Genomic DNA, 24,959 nt, shown 5'->3' on the forward strand with positions numbered 1-24,959 from the left:
TGCCACACTGTGTCTTTCTCAGACCCCAGATGAAAGGTGGGAATGGGTCTATACTAATATGTCCAGCAGCACTGAGAGATTGAGTGTTTAGTGTCAGTTCTGTATTTTTAAAATCCTATCCCAATTTCCCTTCCTCTTGGGGAGACCTAGAGATTGTCCGTCACACGAGTGGAAATCCAAGTTGAAGGTCGCATAAAAAGTAAATATATCACAAACGTAATGCACGATTTTTTTTTCCTCTAATAAGTAGTCAATTTCCCCCTTCTCTCCTAAATCAGAAGTGTCTAGTAATATCAAAATTTATCAAGTAAGTAAAAACTGACACACAGAGATTCAAGTGTTTTTAAGAAGTTTCCAAACCTGTCTGAGGCCAACAACTAGTATACGACAAGTGTAAGATTTGAACCCAATTCACCTGGCTCTAAAGCCCAGGATTTTGCTGCTTTCCTATAATGGTCTGTTAGTGTTCATTTTTCAGGAGGTAATCCTGAATTTGTTTCAAAAGGAGATGGACAAAGCTTTCTATAAGGTGAAAAAATTGAGTTTCCTTTCTTCCAAATTATATAATTGATACAACATGTACTTACCATTTATGTTTAATGTTTTGAAATGGGACTTTGGGAATTTTACCACTTCTATATAAAGATTTGCATTTGAATAGACATGTATAATCCAATTATTAGAGCTCCCGAATCTCTTCTTCAAGGATTCTGGATTCTGATCCCATGTGAGTTGTTGGCTCACTCTTCAACCCCTGGCAAGACCTTCTTACACCTCAATAATCCCAGCTGGAAAATTAGGTAAAATAAAAACATGACCTCATTAAGAAACAGATGCTTCATCTGAGCAGTGCTTTCTTAAGTAAACACATTACAGAGCTTGTGACTTTTTTTTTTTTTTTTTTTTTTTTTTAGGATGTGGTTCTGTGTCCCCTTGTTCATTGGTCAGTTTGGGGTCAAGAGACAAGAGTTTGAAATTCTGTTTAATTTTCAGACCAAAGTTTAGAAAAACAAACAGATTTCCTTCCTGAGGTTGATGTGATAAGTCAGCCCTTGTGGTACAGTAACACCTGAGCTGAATAAAAAGCTGGACCAATATTTTCCTTTCTCGTAACGTGTCTTCACCCAGTGTACATGATCTCAGATTTTCTAACATCAGATTCATTTGTGAATTTAAGGAGGCAAAATACTTTTTGAGTCTATATTGTGAATATCAGTGATGAAATGTATTTAATGAAATGTTGCCTTTAATTTAATTTAATGTTGCCATTTGCCTTTAAAAAGATAATTATCATACTAGAGAAATTACCATTGACTAATTATTTGCTAATTCTGAGATAACAATATAATTCAGACTCTTATCCTGGAGACCTTGCTTTGACATAATTTACTGTGAAGTTCATTTCCTTAATGTAATCCACATAAACTCGTTCCTGATGTCACTTTGTGTGATGGGCACTCATTAGCAAGATTGTTGTATTTGTGATATGATTTAATATCTATTAAGAATAGATTAGTATTTTCTCCAAAAGCATTTTCAACTTACATCTTGATTTTTACTAATGATTTCAAAAAGCAAGATAGAGTTCTGAGGTCTGCATCACGTGGGGAAATATTGGATTACGCGGTTGCATTATTCTCTGAGTTTCCCTCTGACTCCTGTAATACCTTTTATTTTCTTCTTTTGTATATAAATACAAATGCCATTAACTAGTGCATCCACTACTCAAGTGTGTTTGTTCCTTCATCTTCTCAGGATTTGAGATGAGAGGTTACCAATTACATCAACCAAGAACTAATGATTGACTAAGAAAGATTGCCTCATGAGCGAGATTAAGCCAACAAACTGCTCTTCAATCTTTTGCATGTCTACTAATTACAAAATACTAATACCTCCAAATAAAAATATGAATAAAAATACAACTACTAATTCGTCCTTAGAGCAAGACCTTGGGGCCCCTACTCGAAACCCTGACAGGAAATTGCCTCCTTAAATTTAGTACCTGCGTTGTCGCTTCTCAGGACGGTTCTACTGCCTCAGCTTGGTTGAGCTTCTTCAAAACTCTTACCTTCAAAATTGCTCTGACTCCTCTTCACTCCTCTTTTCTACATGGACTCAAGAAAGAAATATCTATATTGCCTTTCTCTGTGGGTTTCTTGGCCCGTCACCCCGCCTCCTCCAAGGACCTCCTGCCTCAACTAACTCTGCTCTGTGTTGTTCCAAAAACTCATCATGAGATACAGCTCGATAAAACAACCAGTTAATTTAGGGGTTGTAAACATTTTCTCCAACAATTCTTTATATTCTTCCTGTGCTGTCTTATTCTCTGGGACATATTTGTGTAAATCCCAGCTGTGCTAATCCTGCTAGAGGCTGCTTAGTGGAGAAATGCTTAGTCTCCAACCCACACCTGTGATTTTGAACATCTCTGTGGGTGATTGATGAACAAACTCTCACTGGAAAAGGCGGATGTCCTAGGAGATCGGTGACATCATGATACATTCTGATTAAGCCTTTCACAACACTGACTTGTACTGTATTATTGTCAGCTACAACAGTATAGTTTAAATTTCTTGGATTTCTGGATTTTCTGTTCATAATCTTTTAGCACCATGGTGTGTTTTCTCTAATGTGAATGTCCTTTTAAAACAGCTTGTGCCTTTGTAGTATCTTGCCATTTCTTGCTCAAAGATATGGGCAAATTTCAGACCAACATTACATGTCTTAGCATCATGATTGGGGGATCACATTTGAAAATAACCACCTCTTTTTCTGTTCCCAGCCCTTAGTATGGCTGTCACGTCTCTCCTGAAGAGCATCCAAACATCCCTCCCATTGATCTTCCATTTTAATTCCTGTCCAGCTCCTGAAGGGAAGTCACATGGGTCTCTCTCACTGTGTCCTGGTTCCAGTTACTGGAACCAGCTGCCTGTTTCCATGGGTGCTTAAATGTTCTTCACGTTGACCATGACTCCTGTTGTCCTTGAGAGAGCATGCCTCTCCCAGCAAGCTGACAGACTTTCTTCATGGAAGACAAAACATTCCTCCAAAGACTCTGTCTCTCAGTTGACCTTCAAGCAGCCTGTTCCTGACTCACTTTTGCAGAACTGACAAAATTCACATCTTCTTTTAGTTCTTGTTGAAGTGGAACTAAGGTTTGTTTATGTTCAGAATGGCAATCTTTTGGGTTGTCATATAAAAATACCTTATATGTATCTTTGGCAGCAATTAAGTTACATTGATAAATTAGCAAATTTAGGGAGCATAAAATTCACAATATTATGCCAAGTCACATGCCAAAAGATTCATAAAACTGTACCAAAATATTTTTAAATAAACAGCTTTCCTTATATAATTGAAATCTTTATAAAATTAGATGCCTCACCTTTCTGTATGAAAGAAAAATTTGAGGTACTCTGCCGGATTTCTCAAAGAGAATTTGGTGTTTGCTACATGGCCTGTATCTTATTTATTTATTTATTTTTAAAAATTGTATTTATTTATTTGACAGACAGAGATCACAAGTAGGTGGAGAGGGAGGCAGAGAGAGAAGAAGAAGCAGGCTCCCTGCCAAGCAAAGAGCCTGATGGAGGACTCGATCCCAGGACCCTGAGATCATGACCTGAGCTGAAGGCAGAGGCTTAATCCATTGAGCCATCCAGGTGCCCATACATGGCCTGTATTTTTTAAATCAGAAATCTGAAACTTACCCTCCAAAAGAAGTGAAAATCACTTGGATGCCATAATAAAAATTTATCTAGGGGCACTTGATGGTTCAGTTGGTTAAGCATCTGCCTTCAGCTCAGGTCATAATCCCAGCCCCATGTCAGGCTCCCTGCTCTGAGGGGAGTCTGCTTCTCCCTCTGTTTCTGTACCTCCCCCGGCTCATGTTTTCTCTCGCTCTCTCTCAAATAAATAAAATCCTAAAAATATCCATCTAGAAAGTGCTAATTGTTTAGATATATTTGGAGGAAAATACTATTGCTTTGTTAAGTAAGTATGACTATCTTACGAACTAGAATGAGAAGTCACATGTTTTTCTAAAATACAAAACCTGGATTCAAATAAATGTTATGTGGCAGAGGTCACCTTAGGCCACTTTCCCTCTTTCTTTTCTATGCCAGGGGAAAAAACCCAAGTGTGAAACTTCCACACAAATCCCACAATGTTAGCTGATAAAGATTCTATGGTGGAAAAGTTCAAGAAGCACAGAGTGCCTTCTCAATAAGTGTTAGATGTACCAAGTAACTTCAAGTCATTTTGAGCCGGGCATGATGAAATGTTCGGGTTTTTTCTGAGCTGCGGGTTGCAGGAAAAAAAAATCAACATACCACCCAAAACTTGGACAAAGCCCTGCCAGTCTGTTGCATGTGACTTGGGCCATACTTCACAGACTCTGATGCACATTCGTGCTACTGAGCAAATAAAACATGAGAGCAGGAGGGTTTCCCACCAAAAACTTGCTAGGCTGGCAAATGCTATTGAAGTAAATAACTGCATAAATACCATAAAAATGTGGAGCTTTGGAAGGTCACCGAGCCCTAGCCACTTAACTTCAGCCACAGCAGCAAGCAGCTGCTTCAGTGGACAATTTTGTTATGAGGTGTTGGTGATTTAACAAGTTGGCCAAAAGTACTTGGAATGTGGCATGAAAGATTTCATCTCTGTTGGGTTTTACTGTTGCATGCTGGACTCTTTTTTTTTTTTTTTTTTTTTGGCAGAATGGCCAAAAGTCCCTCTCTTTGGCATACAGGAGCCCAAAAAGAATGCATTAATCACTTTTCTGTAGTATTTTATACACCCTTTTTAATGCTATGTGTATGATTCTATAAAGCTTTACTAAAAAAAAAAAAAAAGCAACTGAGGTCTACTTGTCTGCTTTTTTAGAGTCTATACAAACCACTGCCTTGGAATTTTTTTAAAACAATATTTTAGATTTACTGGTGAGTGTCATTTTATCCTTAGACGATGTGAAAATTAATCTTATATAATAAGAAAACAATTTTGATGATAAAAATGTGGTTAGGATACCTAGCTTGGTAGACTGGAAATGCAGCGTGGGATTGCAGAGACCATGTGTGGTGGACCGAGGCAGAATGATAAACTGATAAATTTGGACAATGACTTATCTTCTTAGTATTTGTTTTCTCTTTAAGCTTTAACACTCCATGAATGGCATCTTGGTATTTTAGACATTTCTTCAATGTAAATGGGTGTGTTTTCAAAATATATCATTCATTTGTGGGATTAGTAAACATGCAGAACTTTGCAAATGAAAGAATTGGAAGGGTGAAAGCGAGCTTATCTTTGCCTGGAATCGGCAAGTTCATAATTTCTCTTTCTTTTCCCCCCAGTCGTCTCTCAGATTGTTAGCTACCTATTAACTTGGCCAAGAAAATAGAAGTTATTGATATTCAAAAACCATCTATTAAGTGCTTGCAACTTGCAGAACATTGAGTTAAATACAGAGATTTCAATAGTAGATGGGGGAGATGCTCTCTGATCTCATGGGGCTCATGGTTAATCGGAGAAGGCGGAAAATTAGACAAGTAATCAAAATAATATGTAGTGAGGGCTATGACATAATCCCATAGTTGCCAATTCTGGATTCTAAATAAGGCCCATTTCTACATGTCATTGAGCATGTGTGATCCAGATGGATTATGGGATCATCCACTCCTTGATGTAATTTTTCAGTTTTCCCCTAAATTTTCACCCAAAGTGACTGCTCTGACTACACACAGCTTTAATTTCCCTGGGGGTCCAGCCTGTGCATGAGAAGGCAGTTAAAATTATCTCATGTACATTTGGGGGGGGAGCTGGGAGGTGGGAAACCAAGTGCTCGTGTAATTGTCATAGAAAAGTAGAAATGCAAAATCACCCATTATTGCATTCCTTCTCTTCTCTGCTTTAGGACATCTCCTTGGCCTCTCTCATGATGATTCCAAGTTCTGTGAAGAAAACTTTGGTTCCACGGAAGATAAGCGCTTAATGTCTTCCATCCTAACGAGCATTGATGCATCCAAACCCTGGTCCAAGTGCACCTCAGCCACCATCACAGAATTCCTGGATGATGGCCACGGTATGTGTCATTTAAGACAACACAGGCTCAATAACAACACTTAGGGGAGATTATTACCAGTGTTACTTTATGACATCCTCATGAAGCCCACCATGCCTCCTGAGACAATGGTTGTTTAGATAGGGTCAGGAAAGGAGCAGAGGGATGGTCTGTTGGTGTATAATGCCAACGTCCTTGGTGGCATTGTAGCTATGGTATTTTTGCTTTGGAATTGAAATGTTCAAAAGAGAAGCAGTGTGGGAGACCACACAGAATGCCTCGCCAGTGCCCTGAAAGCCTGGCTTTTATTCCGTCTTTCACCACTAGCTTCCTGTGAGAATGTTGGCAGACATCTTGTTTCCCTGCTATTAATATGACTCTCAGAATTATTTGTTACATGCCTATTATAGGGGTGTGGTTAAAACATAGGTGACAATTCTGTCAGATCCTCTTTATGGCAACAGAAAACCATAAAGGAAGCTCTTTAGATTTGCATTCACTGGAAGAATCTGGCTTCATCCTGACAGCAGATTCTCTGGGAAGTAGAGTGAAAACTGCAGAACAGAAAGAGAAAAATCAATCTGAATAGCGGGAAAACACTTTAAGAACTTCGAAAGAAAATCTTTGACTTTACCCACTAGATACAGTTCAAGAGCATAACCTATTTTATTAAATTCTGCAAATCGGGGATTGGTCCTGTAAATTACATAAAAATACCAAAGAAGTCAAGATTTTTAGAAATAATAAATTCTGACCCTTAAGTAGTCTTCAAAACAAGCTGTTGCTAATTTCCTAGCATCTCATAGGACTTGAAACTACTAGAGGCACAGGAGGATAGATGCATTAGTCAAGTGATTCAACTACAGACGCCAATGTAGTTCAAGTTTCTCATGTTATAAAAATGGACTTATTCTCATTCCTTCTTTTTTTCTCTTAAAATTTGTCTCTTTCCAAAAGACTGAGTATGGACAGAATATGACAGAAATTTTTTGATCATAATAACTGTCCATAAAATTATCTCATGATGTGTGGTTCAGAGTTAGCTAAGGAGAGTCTCTGATAGTTGTTTTACCTAGTTCCATAAAGTTTATATCCTATTTCATAATATTAAGATATTATGGCATGCTGGCCACTTTGAACTTTGGCTGTGTAATGTCAAAACAATTGATGAATTCAGCTCTTTTAGACAAAAAGGAATTCTGCCACACAGTTCTTTAGTCTCTTGGAGGAAAAATCTGTTCATTAACTCAGTTTTGCTGCAATAGTGGTGAACCAGTAATGTTTTAGTTACTTTAAACTTTTTAAAATATCCTATTCCTAAAAACAATCCACATGCCTAGCCTGGTTTAAAATTTCCCTCAATACAGTCTGTTCTCTGCTCGTTAAAAGGACATCCCAATAACGCAAAGATTTAGGAAAAAAATACTAGGAATCAATGTATTAGGCTTTTCCTTTAGACTAATACTAAGTGATAATTTTCTGTGTAGCTCAGTTTACAATGCTAATTTAATGCTGATAAAGTCCTGCAGTGAATGTTTACCTAATTATCTCCCTGTCCACACTGACCAAGTCAGTATCTAATGAAGTCCCTCTTGGGTGGAACTCTAGTCTCCACTTTTAATACTGCTTTTGCTGCCCTTTTTTTCAGGTTTTCTGAAAATGAAATAACATTAATATTTTATTTCAGAATCACACATTACACATTCCAAAAGTTTGAGCTAAAGTTTGAATCCTTAAATGAATGGATTTAGTTGCTAAGGCAGCAAATAGTTATGGCTAAAATGGGACCAATTCTTTTTTTCCTGTGCAAGTATTAGATCAGCTAATTACAATGCTGTGCCGAATTTTGTTCCTTCTTGCCATAATTTTGGAATGATTCGTTTATTTCATGTTTGTGGAATTCATGATCTTACATTCTGTGCAGTAAATATGCTTTCAGTATTGTCTTCATTTCTTAACATTACTTCTGTATTTAAAAGTCTCCACACTCAGCTTTTTAAAACTTTTCCAACAAATGACATATTCTATACAGCTTACTGTGTCCATTCCAGAGATCCTCATGGTAGATAACAACTAAGGAACATACATCTAATAGAGGTAGATTTTGTTTACTGGCACTGATACAATCTTTTCTGAATTTCCCATGGGTATGTTGAATAAATTGATTAAATTAGCAAAATTCTTGGAACAATATATACCTGATAAGCTTACTTATTAATTAACTCATTTCATCAAGCTTAGACTCTCATTTTTTAATGTGTTGTTTAGGCAGTCTTGTGTTACAACCAGAACACACACACACACACGCACATGCATATGCACACAGACACACACTGATTTTATCAGTAGCCTCTAATGAAGTCATTTCAGAATATGGAAAGCCAAAAAAGGCAATGGTACCATGGTTAGGGTTAGCCAAGCTCAACTATGCTCATTTGAAAACAGTTCTCACAGATATTGAAACAGTGGTATGCTCTAAGCACTGTCATTTAAACATGAATTCAAATAATTCAGTAACTTTTACCCTGTCACCAGAAAACTGACTTAAGTTAGTTTAAGTGAAAGTGTGATGATAGGAACTAGTAAGCACAATTTTGAGATGTTTGAGGCTCTGATATTTCAACTTCAGAGCTTGCGAGAGAACCAGGGAGAGCATCAAAATCCTAGAGGAAAGGAAAACAATCAAACACATCTTTCTTACAAGACTCCACTGATACCAAAAAATCATATGGTAAAACCGTTTTACGTTGCTCATAGGAAATGACTCAGACTTCCATCCCAAGCCATTCATTCAGAGTTAATAGAAATAGTTCTACTCTTTTTCTGCACTAATTTTATAAGCCATAACAATTTTAAGCAATGAAATAGTCATGGTAGGAGGCCCGGGGTGCACTTCAGACAGATAGACTGAAAGTGAAAAGGGATATCATTTGATGATAAGGGAGAAACCAGAAAAGCTGTCAAGTATAGCCCTGAATCATTGACAGTTCAGAGATCTGGCTCCTTTTCCCAAAGGGTCTAAAACAGTATCACACCACCATGATCCCCGAAGGTATCTCCATATTTCACATGATACCATTATTGATACTTAGAAAAAAAGTGATTTTCAATTACCGAGGAAAATTGAATTGTGACACTAATATAGAGGCTGCAAAACCATTGCTATGTTGAAGGAGATATTCTCCCAAGACTTACACAATTTTTCAATGGGACCTAAAGTGTTCTTTTTCTGGAAAACCCATTTATAGATAACATCGCATCTCTCCCTCTCACCTCCAGTGGCTCTAGAGAAATGAGGTCTTAAGGCACAATTAAATTCAAATCATTTGATTTGTTTTTAAAATTATTAGCCATAAGTAGCTGGACATTTGTAGCACTCTCCCACTGCCAAATTTAAATTCATTAATCCTGAGTGTTTCCTGATTTAGTTCCAAGAACTATGTAGCAATTCGGTTATGGTCGAAAAGCCTACATGCACACACTAAAATAACTGTGCCTGCAGATTTGTGATTCAGAAAGGAGAAGCCATGTCTCAGGGGAACCCCCCTCCCCAACCAGCTTTGCCAAGATCCTTATAGACATTCTGCAGTGTTTATACAAGTTAGCTCTAGGCAAGCTGGCAAGACCTCAGAAATAAGGTAAGCACTGGCAAGGAAATTGTGCAGTGAAAGCAGGTTATTGAATTTCCTTTCTCAAATGCTAATAACCTTGAAGCCAAGAAAGATAGCCACCTCTGCTCTCTCCCTAAGTCCACGAAAGGCCACCTCCCAAACAGGCACAGCTTGGGAACCCTCTTGACAACAGACTACAAAGGAAAATCTAGAGAGAACTGTGAAATATTAACATGCAGCATGCTTAAAGAACTAAGTTTACAGCATCCACTAACCACAGAACTTTGGAGATAAAATGCTATTAGAAACCTGGTTCTCCCAGTTCTGTGAATTCTTTGTCTGTGGAGACTACAGGCTAGTAATAAATAAGATCTTAATGTTCAGTTTTTAAGGTAGTACTCATACATTTCAAGGTCCGTCATGATAGGATCTCAGTTTTCACAATAAATATGTTCTTTGAAAGAGTCTGTACGTAAGACATATATTTTAAGGACATGGGGACCTGTATTAAAAAAAAAAAACACCACAACTATCACAACTATGCTTCATTCTTTAATAAGGACACTTTTCCATCCAATTTCCTTGGCATCACGTTTGCTAAACAGAGCCCTTAAAGCTTGTGACAGTTTCACAAACAGACCCTCAGGATCGCTTTTGGTCAGCAACCATGGTCTGTACATTTCAGCGCCTTTAAGTGTTCTCTGCCACCTTTCATCTGCCACTGATGCCCATAATACACCAGTTTCTCTTTCATGTTAGCCATTCAAATAAAGACCTGAAAGAACTTTGAGTTGCCAGGCCAGGGAGATGCGCTTGGAAGTAAAAGGGGACAATTTGCAATGGATGAGTTTCATTAGGAATATTGATTTCTGATATGCCGTGGATATCTGGGCTGATGCCTAATTTCATGCCTGTGTATTAGAAAGGAAAAAAGGACAGAAATAACCATAGCGTTAGAAACAGAGAAGAAAATACGAAAAGACTAGAGAAGAGCTAACTTTGAGCTGATAATTTTCATTAATCATTAAAATGAAGGACAAACAGTGCTGGCTGTCAGGTACAAAAAAGCCACGATTTTTCTGCTCTGTTTCCCAGCGGTCTCGCACACCTTCCATGACCCGTAGTATACTCTGTGGCCATGGGGAGACTTCCACTTTCTTTCCTTTGTTTGTCCATCACAAATCACTGCCTTTTACTTTTTTAATTTTTTTACCTTTAAGCATTTAACTGAACACGGATGGCAAAAAAAAAAAAAAAAAGTGCAATATGGACACATTTGTATTGTCTTTCTTTTGGAAGCTATCCATTTTTATACATAGGATATGTTAAAACAAAAGAAAAGAAGGATGCAGGGAGGAAAAGAAAAAAAAACAAGTTGGCAATGTGTGGAAAAGAACAAACAGGCAAAATGTTGGCAACAAAGCCCAGATAGGATTTCAGACTGGGATAAAGTGAAATATTTGTGAACTAGGTAGGAAGGAGTGGTTGAGAATAAAAGCCAAGCAGATTCAGAAAAGTCAGCGGTAGATTGGCTGCTTTTAGAGCTCAATGCAAATGATACTGAAAGATTGACAGATTGTCTCTTTCATTCTTCCCCCAAACTGTAACATTTTTAAAAAAAAAAAGGACAGTAATCCAGCATTAGATTTTAAATATTTCATATCATGAGATTCAGAATCAGGCTCTAGATTATTTTTTGTTGTTGTTCCATAGTACAACGATGGAAAGCATTCCATCTGCGAGAGATGTCTATACCTATTTTATTGCAAATGGTCAAAATTCAATGTATAGAGTAAACAGAAACTAATGCAGCAACACATCCTGATGAGAATATTGGAATAATAAATTAATGGTGATTCTGAAATAAATCATTTGATTATAAGCAGGAACTCCACCCCAGTTCCCTTTCTCTAAGGGAAAACCATAGAGCTGAGATGCGGTATCTTTCATAGCAAAGAAAAAGTGTGATTCATTTTTTAAAACTTATACTTTGGACCTGAAACTAATGTACCATTATCTGTCAGCTATACTCAAATCAACAAAAACAGAACAAAACTTCTACTTTGGCTTAAGCTTTTTAAAGAGATGGCCGCATCTTGAAGTCTACTTGTTATACGTTGATTTCTAATTGAATTCTACATTTCTTTCTGCTCATCATGTCCTACAGAGGTAGAAAGAGGTCAGTGACTACAAGTCCACAAAGAGGTGGTGAGTTATGTTGGCTTGAGACGAACAAGGTGGACCCACGCCACGTGTACCCACGCACGTCAAAGACTTCCCAGCTAATCCTTAGTGGTGCAGTCTTAACGGTTCTGTGCTTTTTAGTAAAATAAGAGTTTCTTAAAACAGCACTTTTGAAGAATTGGAGAGCATTCTTGCTGTCTCAGAAATTTGTTGACAGTCTTGTAACATCAGCAATCTGTGGTGCATTCCCTAGTTTATATAATCTTCTTCCTTTTTTTTTTTCTTTTTTGTTTTTTAAGATTTTATTTATTTATTTATTTTTCAGAGAGAGAGAGAGAGAGAAAGAGAGAGAGAGAGCACATGCAAGCAGAGAGGCAGCGGAGGCAGAGGGAGAAGCAGGCTCCCTGCTGAGCAAGGAGCCCAATGAGGGACTCGATCCCAGAACACTAGGATCATGACCTGAGCCAAAGGCAGCTGCTTAACCAACTGAGCCACCCAGGCATCCCTTTTTTTTTTTTTTTCTTTTTAGTGTAACAATGAAGATAATGCTTCTCTTGGAGTTCTCGTGCCTAATCTTACTAAACAAAGTTTAGTGAGGGTTTACTATCAATCTTTCCTATTGACTCGGTGCTGATGTTTTTCTTTTAACTGGATGTTTTTCTCCCAAAGTTCTCTTTGGCTGGTTACTTATTTTTAATGCTTTTTCTGGCTTGCCTTCAGAAGCTTTACCTCTTCAAACGTTCTGGCTCAGAAATTAAATAGGAACTCTGCTCCGTATTCATTTTCATATAATGCTTCCATCACAGATTGACAAATCTAAGGTATTCACTTTGAAGAAACTTGAATGTAGTTGCGAAAATATTTGCAGTATACTTAAAACATGCTGACTCTTCCATGTCTCAGTGGAAAGTAGGATTGAAATGCGATTTTCTTTTGTTAAGTAAAAAGAATGACTCGAATATATCTAAAATTGTTAAATACGTTGAGCATAGTATCAACTGTCATTGCTTTGTATTTTTCTGGTCACCCTTTATATCTGTTAGTTATCTACCCTTACAGTGTCACAATGAGAAGAGACACATTTCCCAGAACTTGAAAATCCGTTAAGGAGATGTTAATTAACTTGGTCAAGAGCACTCAGCCACTTGGTGTTTGGCCAGAATTAGACTTTAGACTGGGTGTTTCCACCGTTAGACACGGTATCTGTTATTTGAAGGATTCCTCCACACACCTGCCAGGTCCACAATAAAACAGGAAATCTACCCACATGCAGAGGCAAGATGGTATGCAATGAAGAAGGCAGGCTCTGAGCATAAATTCCTAATAGCTATGTGACCTTGGCTCATTGACCAATTTTTCCATTTCTCAATTTCCTTATCTGTAAGAAAAGGAAAATAGTAGAATCTGCTCTGTGGAGTTCTTGTGAGGATTAAACAAGTGAATACATTTTTTTTAAAGATTTTATTCATTTATTTGACAGACAGAGACCACAAGTAGGCAGAGAGGCAGGCAGAGAGAGAGAGAGGAGGAAGCAGGCTCCCCACTGAGCAAAGAGCCCGATGTGGGGCTTGATCCCTGGACCCTGAGATCATGACCTGAGCCGAAGACAGAGGCTTAACCCACTGAGCCACCCAGGCGCCCCAACAAGTAAATACATTTATAAAAGGGAGAATGGTGGGGTGCCTGGGTGGCTCAGTGGGTTAAGCCTCTGTCTTCGGCTCAGGTCATGATCTCGGGGTCCCTGGGATCAGGCCCTGCATTGGGCTCTCTGCTCGGTGGGGAGCTGCTTCCCTGTCTCTCTCTCTGCCTGCCTTTCTGCCAACCTGTGATTTCTGTCTGTCAAATAAATAAATAAAATCTTAAAAAATAAAAAAGAAAAGAAAGGGAAAATGGTATAAATGTGTAACAAATATTTTTTTTTATTTTTAATACTATGAATAGTTGATGAGAAAATCCCAAAATCCTAAGTAGACAAAAGTGGGCAGAAACTGGTGGGCGATGTGCATGATCCCGTAGGCCCAGAGACAATTCATGGTGTTAACCATAGGTCAGGGAGTCTTAGGGAAGCTTCCCAGAGCTTCTGAATTTGTTTTGCCTGAGTAAGTGGCCACTTCTATTGATTCCCCCAAACTTACTCCTTTATATCCCCCATATTATGTAAGGAGAACACCAACTTCTTTGTGCAACATACTTCGAGCACCCAACAACTACTAGCTGTGTTAAAGAACAGACCCAAACTGTGACAAAGAAGAAGGATTAAAAGATGGGTTTCATTCCAAATTATCAGAGATAATGTCTTGTCTTTGCCCACTGCTCCTTTATTCTGTGACTCTTGAATTCTTTATTAAAATTCATATACGTGCAGAAGAAATACTTGATTTTTTCTGTTTTCTCCACCTTAGTGGGAGACCGCGAGGGTGGAGGGGGTGGATCTGGGTCTTTTTTGTGTTTTCCCAATATCTAGTATGTTTGCTAGAACATTGTAGGTGCTGACCAAATGCTTGTTGAGGGCAAGAATGAATCAGGTCTCACTTTGTTATTGTTTATGAAATTAATGGGGAGGAGACTTGGGTGGGCACGTGAGGAAGAGAAAAGCTAAAAGTAGACAAAAGTATAGACAACATGGATAAACTCTTTCTCAGAGTTGTAAATGCTTATTTACTATGATTATTGTCGTTGTTGTTATGTCCATTATATTATTTCCTGTAGGTCCGTCCCAATTTCTCCTAGTCCCTCAGCACAATGGCTATTTTCACAACTAATTATTACAAAATAATTTTATTCAATCATCCCACTGCCATTATTAGAGATGTCCCAGAGCACATAGCTAGCCCACGGAAAATCCTGGAGGGGGTTCGGGAATGCAAAGAGGTGCACTTTACTGGCCCCGGAGTCCCTCCTCCAGGGCCTCAGCCTGCAGATCTGTGAGCACTGCATTTTCAGAAGCGGGATTTTAGTAGCTTGAAACCCAAACACAGAGCAGTGGTCAGTCTTGGTTATTCTTTCAGGTAACTGTTTGCTAGATCTACCCCGCAAGCAGATCCTGGGCCCGGAAGAACTCCCTGGACAGACGTACGATGCCACGCAACAGTGCAACCTGACTTTTGGGCCCGAGTACTCCGTGTGCCCCGGCATGGATGTCTGCGCCCGCCTCTGGTGCGCCGTGGTGCGCCAAGGCCAGATGGTGTGTCTCACCAAGAAGCTGCCAGCCGTGGAGGGGACACCATGTGGGAAAGGGAGAATCTGTCTGCAGGGCAAGTGTGTGGACAAAACTAAGAAAAAATATTATTCAGTAAGTGATTTGCTTGTCACGCAATGCCTGGGGACACAAGATCTGAAGTCCATTCCTGTGACATGTGTGGGCACTGTCACAAGAAGGCTTTCTTTCCCAGTTAAAATATTTTTCCTTGAGATGCCCAAGCAAAGCATTTGCGGGCTCATCTCTGAGTTTCGAAGTCCCGAGGAGAGCACTGACAGAGGGCACAATGCTTCTGTCTTCTAAGACTGTCCTACAACGGTGCATTCTTAGATACTCTGACAGGAGCCAGAACAAATTCTTCACCCAGTCCTAAGCAAAGGGGTTTATAATAGTCTTCTCTCTAGAAGTTGCTCCACTTCCTGCTACAGAATGATAGATCCAGAGTCTATCACTGCCCCATGGTGTGGGCGCAGGTGGCGTGTGCATGGGAGGTGGGTGCATTTCAATATCTGTCACATTCCCTCTCTAAGGAGAAGGACTCTAGTCTAATGAGACTGAAGCCGAACTCAGGTCAAATGCATTATGCATGTGACAGAGGGTCTGTCTCCGATGGGATGTGTGGTATCAACAAGGGAATGCAGAATGTCAGTGCTAAACAGGGAGAAAAAATGTAAATGCAACCAACCATGCCAGGCATCATGCACAATCTTTAGCATCATATATTTTGTCAAAGATGCAGGATCAGAGTTGACAGAAAGTTAGCTATGGTTCAAGTGGTTATTAACAGCAATGCACCATATCAGAAGGCACAGAGAAACCCGGGACTCCTTGTAGTGTGCTCTGTTCTGCCAGGGAAACATCCAGATCCTAGTGCCAGGGGGCAGCAGGGAGCAGAAGCAATGACTTGCTTAGAATTGGACTTGCACTATAATTCCAGAATGTCCAATATCTATGGCCATGTTCAAGTCCGTGAAAATTTATACCTGAGATGGGGTTTCCACTATGGTATTGGAGGCAAGTGATTTCTAAATGTACGTTTTGAATGTTTTTTTTTTCCTCCCTTCTGCATTAAAATGTCTTCTATTTTTTATTTTAGACATCAAGCCATGGCAACTGGGGGTCCTGGGGGCCTTGGGGCCAGTGTTCTCGCTCATGTGGGGGAGGAGTACAGTTTGCCTACCGGCACTGCAATAATCCTGCACCCAGAAACAGTGGCCGCTACTGCACAGGGAAGAGGGCCATCTACCGCTCCTGCAACGTCATGCCCTGCCCACCTAATGGTATGCTGCTCCCAAGTGTCAGCAACCACCATGTGCCACGTGTAATTTGTATTCTAGCAGTAATAGATAGGGCTGGAGAAATCACCTGTTCATCTTGTACTCCACAGTTCCACCAGTGTGCAAATCAATAACAAATACATGAACGATTTTTTAAACTACTAATAAAAAAATTAGAATTTAGAGGGTAGGAAGAAAATAATTGTTGCTTTCAACTCCCGTGTACAGATAAAACCCAGTGCTGGTATGTAAAGAAGCTCTGAAAAGAAAGTTCTCATCTTCACGTTAAAATTACTTAAATGCACATGACTATGCCTGAGCTTCAGAAGAGACAAAGTAATAACATGACTTGTTTGTTTTTTAGGTAAATCTTTTCGTCACGAGCAGTGTGAGGCCAAAAATGGGTATCAGTCTGACGCAAAAGGAGTCAAAACGTTTGTGGAGTGGGTCCCCAAATATGCAGGCGTCCTGCTGGGAGACGTGTGCAAACTGACCTGCAGAGCCAAGGGCACTGGTTACTATGTGGTGTTTTCTCCAAAGGTAACTGCACACCAACTGTCCAGAAACGGCAGGCATTCTCGCCAGAAATTATTTGGTGGAATAAAGCCTAGAGATACCAAATATCAACCGTCATTATTTATTGGGTGACTAGGTTTTGGAGGGTTTTATTTTCATCTCTATAGTGTCTATATTTGCAAAACTTATACAAAGAACAAAAAATATCCTGTAAACAAAACAAGTTAATGTTTTAAAAGCTATTTTGGAAAAGTTGTAACTCTCTGTCAGGGAACGTAATGTGTGACCTTCACTTCAAAATTGCCATGAAAACAACTAGAATTTCCTCAGTACATTGGTATAGGAAACTGAAAGCAAGAAAGCTTTCTACTTTTCTATCATTTAATTAAGAATTTCTTTGGTGCCTTATGAAAATAGGTTTCAAGATCATCATTTCTGACCCAGAACTTTAAACGTCTTGCACCCTTAATATGAACCAATGTCCTTATAGGTATTGACATTATAATATATGCATGTGAAATTATCCCTTATTTTTCATAGGACAGCATTTTCTAAATTACTAAGTTTTATTTCTCACAATTGGTGTTACGAAGCAACATAAAATAATGTTTTTCTAATTTATAATGTGCTACATTAAAATCCCCTCTGAATTTGGCCTCCAGATTTGTGTGAAATATGACTGAAAAATAAGTTAACATCCAACTTAAGTAATTTTTAAAATACTTTGTCTTTTTATCCCAAGATAATATATATTTTTTTAAAGATTTTTTATTTATTTGACAGAGAGAGAGAGAGATCACAAGTAGGCAGAGAGGCAGGCAGAGAGAGAGAGGGAAGCAGGCTCCCTGCTGAGCAGAGAGCCTGATGCGGGGCTCGATCCCAGGACCCTGAGATCATGACCTGAGCCGAAGGCAGAGGCTTAACCCACTGAGCCACCCAGGCACCCCCAAGATAATATATTTTTCACTTAAAAGATAGGACAAAGAATAAAGAGCAGAAATAATCAGCTGGCATTGCCACCGCCTGGAGAGCTGTGAGCCTGTTGACGTGTATCCTGCTTTGGTTCACACACATACACACACTCACATACTCACACACACATGAAAAGAGTTGTATATACACAAGTACAAAGCCCGTCTGTTTATTTACATACAAGACTGTATATATTTCTTATATATACTCACACGTACAAACCAGAGAGTCCATATATGGACTATTTTACAACTAACTTTTTTTTTAAAGATTTTATTTATTTAATCGACAGAGAGAGAGACTGAGAGCACCAGTAGGAGAGCAGCAGGCAGAGGCAGAGGCAGAGGGAGAAGCAGGTTTCTTGCTGAGCAGGGAGCCCGAAACGGGGTCTGATCCCAGGACTCTGGGTTGATGACTTGAGCAGAAAGTGGTTGCTTTACCGTCTGAGCCACCCAGGCGCCCCCATAACTAGCTTTTTAAGAACATACTGATTCCTTTACTCAACATACAGTCAGTGTCTGCCAGCAAGTACTTTCCTCTGACTTCCCTAGACTCTTTCTACGCTAATTTTTTGGTCTCTATTTCAGCATCTGACAGTTCAGCACATGATAGGGAATGCTTTCCAGCCATTAACAAGGTTTAGAATGTCAATTTCAGATTTTCAAATCTATTTCTATAGTAACAATTATGCCACAAAGAAGGATCTCCACAATCTGGAGCGTGTTCATTTTCTGCTCTCCACACAAGTGACAAGTCCCTCAGGCTAAGGGAAATCGTCCTGGAGACTGTGCTCTGCATGCAGAAAGGGAAATGGGTAACTTAGGTCTCCTGGCATATTTGGAATTAAGCTCAAGAGAAAAAGGGCATAACCCAGATTTATCCCAGATCTGCTTTCTGGCAAGACATCAGGATTTTTCAGTTAGATACTCCAGGCCACTAGGGTTTGGGGGTGGTTGGTTATTTTTCGATGCACTATCCCTGTCAAACACAAAACTCCACAAATTGGAACTTGCTGTTTTACCATGGAAACCAAGTACCTGTGCACAGATACCTTCCCATTGCTAACGGGGTCCTTGTTATTCAGGTGACGGATGGGACCGAATGCAGGCCATATAGTAACTCCGTCTGCGTCCGGGGCAAGTGTGTACGCACCGGCTGTGATGGCATCATCGGCTCAAAGCTGCAGTATGACAAGTGTGCCGTGTGTGGGGGAGACAACTCCAGCTGCACAAAGGTGGTTGGAACTTTCAATAAAAAAAGGTAAGGTGAGAGAATCATTGCCCTGAGAGGCATCAAGCGAGGCTTTAGACTTGCGCCACTGAGAAAAGGGGACTTGTGTTACATCATAAGGTGTCTATGGGAGGAGGTCCGGCATGGCCCTAGGAAAATATCATACGTATGACAACCAAGGAGGGCGTGAGAAAGTTCTGGTTGCAGAGTGCAAACTCCCACTGCTCTGGAAGCAGAGAAACTGCGTGGCTCTGAGGTCAAGATCTTACAGCATGCAAACACTGAAAACAAAAAGGCTGTGAAATCCCCACTAGCGATCTCTAGCAGATCTGTTATTCCTGAAACCACATTTAGGGAAGGACGGCTGGTTTCCATCATAATTATTTCATTTTACAGACACATTTTCACTAGGCTGTATTTTTCTTGAGAAGACATCTCCCGTTGCAAACGTAAGTTAACTGCAGGGATGGAGGCAACAGTGTCATTTTATAGTGAACTCTCCTGGTTTATATCTACTCTATAAAGAATAGACAGTAATGTTTGCTTCCTCTTATGGTCTTTGATTATGCTTTCATTTTAAATATGCAAGTTTATAAAGTACCAATTTCTGGAATTAAACATTTTTTAAGGTTTATTTACTTATTTTAGAAAGAGTGGGAACATGCACACACACACGTGGGGGGAGGGGCAAAGGGAGAGAATGTTGGAGCAGACTCCCCACTGACCTGATCCAGCGCTCCACAAGGGGCTCAACCCCGTGACCCATGAGATCATGCCCTGAGCTGAAACCAAGAATTGGTCACTGAAGTGACCAAGCAACCCAGGCATCCCTCCATTAAATATTATGTTATTAGTGAGGATGAGGGCTAAAGGTCTGCTGGAATGCAGGATTGTCTTTCTTCTTCACCAAACCACTCTTAGGCTGAGTAGTATTGGTCCAGTGCACCTGTATTTTTCTTGAAGTGTGTGCTGTGTTCTCTTTAGCTGGAGGGTAATATGCAAACCAAGTAGCCATAAGGATTTATTAAAACAATCACATGCCATGTTATTATGGAAAACTGGAAATTATCTTTGATACAATAAAAAAATGGCATGGCTAAAGAATTTATTCTGACTTTAAATACGTATTACTAATCCTATTTGCTAGTGAGTTAGTAATTATTCATCGAATTCTATTGAATTCTATTTATAAAATATCCCGCATGCCTACCGTGTACTGCATTTTTATATATTGCAAAGGTGCAAGACACCTTAGAAATGATGAAGTCTAGGAAACTGTGACTCTGAAAGTTTAGGGCTCATCTCATTTCACATGGCTGATGAATGCCAAAGCAAAGTCTATATCTTAGGGCAGAAAAAAAGGAAAGAAGGAAGGAGGAAGAAGAAATTCAGGAATCAAGTAGGAAATTAAATACCTTATGTAGGGGCACCTGGGTGGCTCAGTGGGTTAAGCCTCTGCCTTCTGCTCAGGTCATGATCTGAGGGTCCTGGGATCAAGCCCCACGTCGGGCTCTCTGGTCAGTGGGAAGCCTGGTTCTCCCTCTCTCTCTGCCTGCCTCTCTGCCTACTTGTGATCTCTGTCAAATAAATAAATAAAATCTTTTAAAAAATACCTTATGTACTACGTACTATGTAGTCTTCCTACATAAACTTAGAAGCCACTTTTTCTAAATAGTAAATTTGACATTTTGTTTTTTGGATTGGCAACCAGTATCTGCACATTTGTTGTCCCATGAAAAGATGAAGAAATTCATGAGAGCAATAAGTGGTGGGCAACCTGACAGCTTGCAAATTGATTTGACCAAGATTATATTATGTGGTACAAATGGTCTGTTTAATGTTTCCAGATAAATTACCTTGGCCTAGTGTAGTGTATAAAGAAGGACATTGATCTTGGAGCTGAAATCTTTGTAATCAAGCTTTGGTTCAGTGATTTACAAAGACTGTGTGATCTCTCGAGAGTCACTTCATTTTTATTTTTTATTTTTATTTTTTTACTATCAGAATTCTTGAGAGTCAAATGGAATTAATAGTAATGTTCTTGCAAGTTCATATTGCTGCAAGGATCCAATGAGATCATGCATATTAAAATATTTCATCAAGCTAAAACCACTTCACAAATACGACCGTAACCTCAATGCACCCCTCTCTCAATGTTCTTCGTCTCAGTAAATGGCAACTCAGTCCTTCTGTTGCTCAGTACCGGGAGAATAAGAGAATCATATTTTACTAAGGCACTAAGAGATCAAGGCACCAGTCCTCCCACTGGCCGTGGCCTTGTGAAGCTCCATCTGAAGACCCCAGCAGTGCTGCCAGTCCCAACTGTTTCTCATGAATCTGAGACAGGCTCTCAGGAATAAGCATTAAAAAAATGCTCTCTTACCAGTTTCCCTTACCCTGCATTCTTTATTTTCTTTACTCTCTGATAGGTATCATTTAAACTCTGAATATAACCAGAACATATTTTCACATAAATGCTAGAAAATATGACTGGCAGAGGTTGGGGTGGGGAAGATTTCAGGAAAGGAGTAAACTGCGAGTAAGGGGTCATGGCTTTAGAGCCTAACACGGCCACTGGTTTTAGTGTGCACTTGTTCAAACACTTTATATGTTTAATATATATACCTACACTTTGTATGTTTTCTATGTTAAGATGAGATATTCTCTCCAACATCCCTCCTGGTTTTGTTCAAAGCTACTGTAGGTTTGCATATGATCTCTTGCTATTAGATATTTCAAATAAATAAATAAATAAATCCTGTAACAAATCCTAATCTAAACTGTATTACAAAGCTAAAAATAATGAGTCACGTTGAATGGATAAGCAAGATCAGTATTGTAATTTCTTTCTTCCCAGCAGTAGGAAACTCCGACCCCTGTGTAGCCATCAGTCCCTGTCCATCAGATGCCCAGTAGACAGCAGGCTTCCCTCTGGAGGATCCTCCCCTCTAATTCAGGGGGAATGCCTGGGCAGGGGAAATAATACTTGGATTTTCAGGGTATGAATCAGTTGCCCTATCACCTCCAAACCTGAATAAGAATTTAGTGGTAGTTAATTAAATTTCATACACATCAAACTTCACAGACAATTTATTTCTTTATATTCAAATAACTAAGAAAGCAAAACATGGGGTGACCTCATTATAAAATCACTTATAGAGGCAAAGAGTTTCACAAATGACTCCTTACTGGTATAGTCCCTTGGCACTTAATTGGCATTTCTGTCCTAGCCTTCTTCCAAAGCTACGGATGCTAGAGATATTGATGCCTTTGCCCATTTTCCTGAGCAGATGATGGCTCATTAGAGACCTACTTTATTTGTCACCCATCATAAAACCTCACTCAATCTATCATAGTGTTCATGGACACAAAGTATCCGAGGAAATTTGCTATGGCATTAAAGGTTCTTTATTTTTTTTCTTTTGATGATACTGGTAAGTTATGGTTACACACTTAGAGAATTTTATATTTCATTTGTTTTCTGCTCAAGAAATCCAGTGTTCTAGTTGAAATAGAAGGAGAGCTTCCACTCTGTCTCTAGTTCAACAGTGAAACTCATGGTTCCCCAACTGCTCTGCTCATTTGGAAGGACTGCCAAAGTCCTGCTGCCTATGCCCATTCTGACAGATGGGGTTTAATTGGCCTGGGGTCTGGGGATTAAAATGTTTAAAAGCTCTCCACATGATTTAAATATGCAAATGAGTTTGAGACACATTAATTTAAAGCTTTCTGTGAGAGTGAGGGCAGATTTTTGTTTGTGTCTACATGTATCCTATTTGATTTGATAAGGATGTAAAATGTTTTTGTAAATCTTTAAATGAAGTGGGTGCACATTTTTAAAACAAAGGTTGCTAACATCATCCTAATTTTGAACATCGTAATAAAAATGTATACAATATCATAGTCTAATTTTAATTTTATTTTGTTATAAGAAAGCTAATCTTTGAAGCCAATTTTAAATGAATTCTTAACTACGTTAAAACTGCGTAATGGTAAGATTTTCAGAGAACTTTGATTTGTTTGTCGATTTATTAAGTGTTTACTTATTTTTTTCCTTTTCTCCCTCTCATGCTTTCCTCTCTCTTTCTCTCCACTTCTCTCCTCTGGGGACATTTTTGCTTCCAGTAAGGGTTACACTGATGTGGTAAGGATCCCAGAAGGGGCAACCCACATAAAAGTCCGACAGTTCAAAGCCAAAGACCAGACTCGATTCACTGCCTACTTAGCCCTGAAGAAGAAAAATGGTGAGTACCTTATCAATGGGAAGTACATGATCTCCACCTCAGAAACCATCATCGACATCAATGGAACCGTCATGAACTACAGCGGTTGGAGCCACAGGGATGACTTTTTGCACGGGATGGGCTACTCAGCTACAAAGGAAATTCTCATAGTGCAGATTCTTGCAACTGATCCCACTAAAGCATTAGATGTCCGTTACAGTTTTTTTGTTCCCAAAAAGTCCGCCCAAAAAGTCAACTCTGTCACCAGCCATGGGAGCAATAAAGTGGGCTCGCCCACTCCACAACTGCAGTGGGTGACAGGCCCATGGCTCGCCTGTTCTAGAACCTGTGACACGGGCTGGCACACCAGAACGGTGCAGTGCCAGGATGCAAACCGCAAGTTAGCGAAGGGATGTCTTCTCTCTCAGAGGCCTTCCGCATTTAAGCAATGTTTGCTCAAGAAATGTTAGCCTGTGGTGATGATCTTTCGCAGAGATAACTGGATGTTTCATCACGGATCAGTCCTGGCCAATGGTGGTGATCAGTCGTGGTGAAAAGAGGTCTACCTAACGCACAGAAAGTCACGCTTCGATGGCATTGTCAACAGGAGTCTATTTATGGGCAGAATCTGCTCTCGGTGACCAAAGGAAGATGTGCACTGTTTCATGTGAACAGTGGTGACCTTGGAATCTAGAAACACTTGGGAGTTATCGAACATCCCCTGGGCTACAAGAATGAGAAAAACACTGATGAATGTAGAATCAGGGGACATTTGAAGATGATGGAACAACAGTCTCCCCCTTGTCACCTACCTCTTCTAGAATGTCTTCAAAGGCATCATAATCATTATCATCCACAATACACCATAGCTTATTTTTACTGTTTGTAAATACATTCTCCCTTGGTATGTCACTTTATATCACTTGGTTCTATAAAAAAAACGTGTGTGTGCGTGTGTGTGTGTGTGTGTGTGTGTGTACCCCCACACACACATACATATATATATTTCTATAAAAAATGTTTGACCAAAGTAGGTCTGCAGCTATTTCAACTCCTAGTTTCCAGAAAGAGCTGTGGATGTTTTACTGGAAATTAAGAACTTGCTGCTGTTTTAATAAGATTTCACATACTTTCAGACTATAGGAGATCAAATTTTAGTCAAAAACCATTTTGACAGCAAGCATCTTCTGAGAAATTCTAAACAGAAAAAGGATCTCAGTGTATCTAGTCATTTAAATACATACACGAGTCCATTTTCTTAAACTTTCAACTGCCTGCATTTTTCCAGGCAGCCAAACTGATGCATAATTAGGAAGTAGTAATAGTGTTTGTGTGTGTGTGTGTTATGAGTATTCAAGAGTCTGAAAACTAGTTTCTCACTCTAAAAACTAGTTTTCTCGTGTTAGAATTTAAAAGGGAATAAAAGAGCATATTTCACCATAGTCATTTGTATTTTCACACCACTTTCCCCATTCAGAAGCTTTCATCTGATACCTTATATTGTGTAATATTCATGCAAAACACACTGCAGAGTTTTCTGTTCACATCTGACACCTTCAACACTGGTATACCTCTTACCAGCAAGCCTTTAAAATGTGTTTGTTTTCGCTTGTCTGTTTGTTCAAGGGTTCTGTAAGACCTTCAGTGTTTTGTACTTCTTGCTGACTTAGTTTGAGAGGAGTATTA

The 24,959-nt window shown here is 39.4% G+C and overlaps 1 protein-coding gene across 1 annotated transcript in view; it reads left to right on the forward strand.

The window, feature by feature from the left end:
• Window positions 1-24,214, forward strand: part of ADAMTS5 (ADAM metallopeptidase with thrombospondin type 1 motif 5) — a 41,984-nt gene extending 17,770 nt beyond the window's left edge. The window contains exons 3-8 of the mRNA XM_032865487.1: window positions 5,915-6,082; window positions 14,865-15,148; window positions 16,152-16,335; window positions 16,697-16,872; window positions 18,905-19,080; window positions 23,176-24,214. Coding sequence (XP_032721378.1) covers window positions 5,915-6,082; window positions 14,865-15,148; window positions 16,152-16,335; window positions 16,697-16,872; window positions 18,905-19,080; window positions 23,176-23,743 — 1,556 coding nt within the window. The 3' untranslated portion in view covers window positions 23,744-24,214. The remainder of the gene's footprint in view (window positions 1-5,914; window positions 6,083-14,864; window positions 15,149-16,151; window positions 16,336-16,696; window positions 16,873-18,904; window positions 19,081-23,175) is intronic.
• The last annotated feature ends 745 nt before the right edge of the window (window positions 24,215-24,959 follow it).

Source organism: Lontra canadensis, unplaced genomic scaffold (assembly GCF_010015895.1).
Source record: "Lontra canadensis isolate GAN:19392208 unplaced genomic scaffold, GSC_riverotter_1.0 scaffold29, whole genome shotgun sequence".
Lineage (NCBI taxonomy): Eukaryota > Metazoa > Chordata > Mammalia > Carnivora > Mustelidae > Lontra > Lontra canadensis.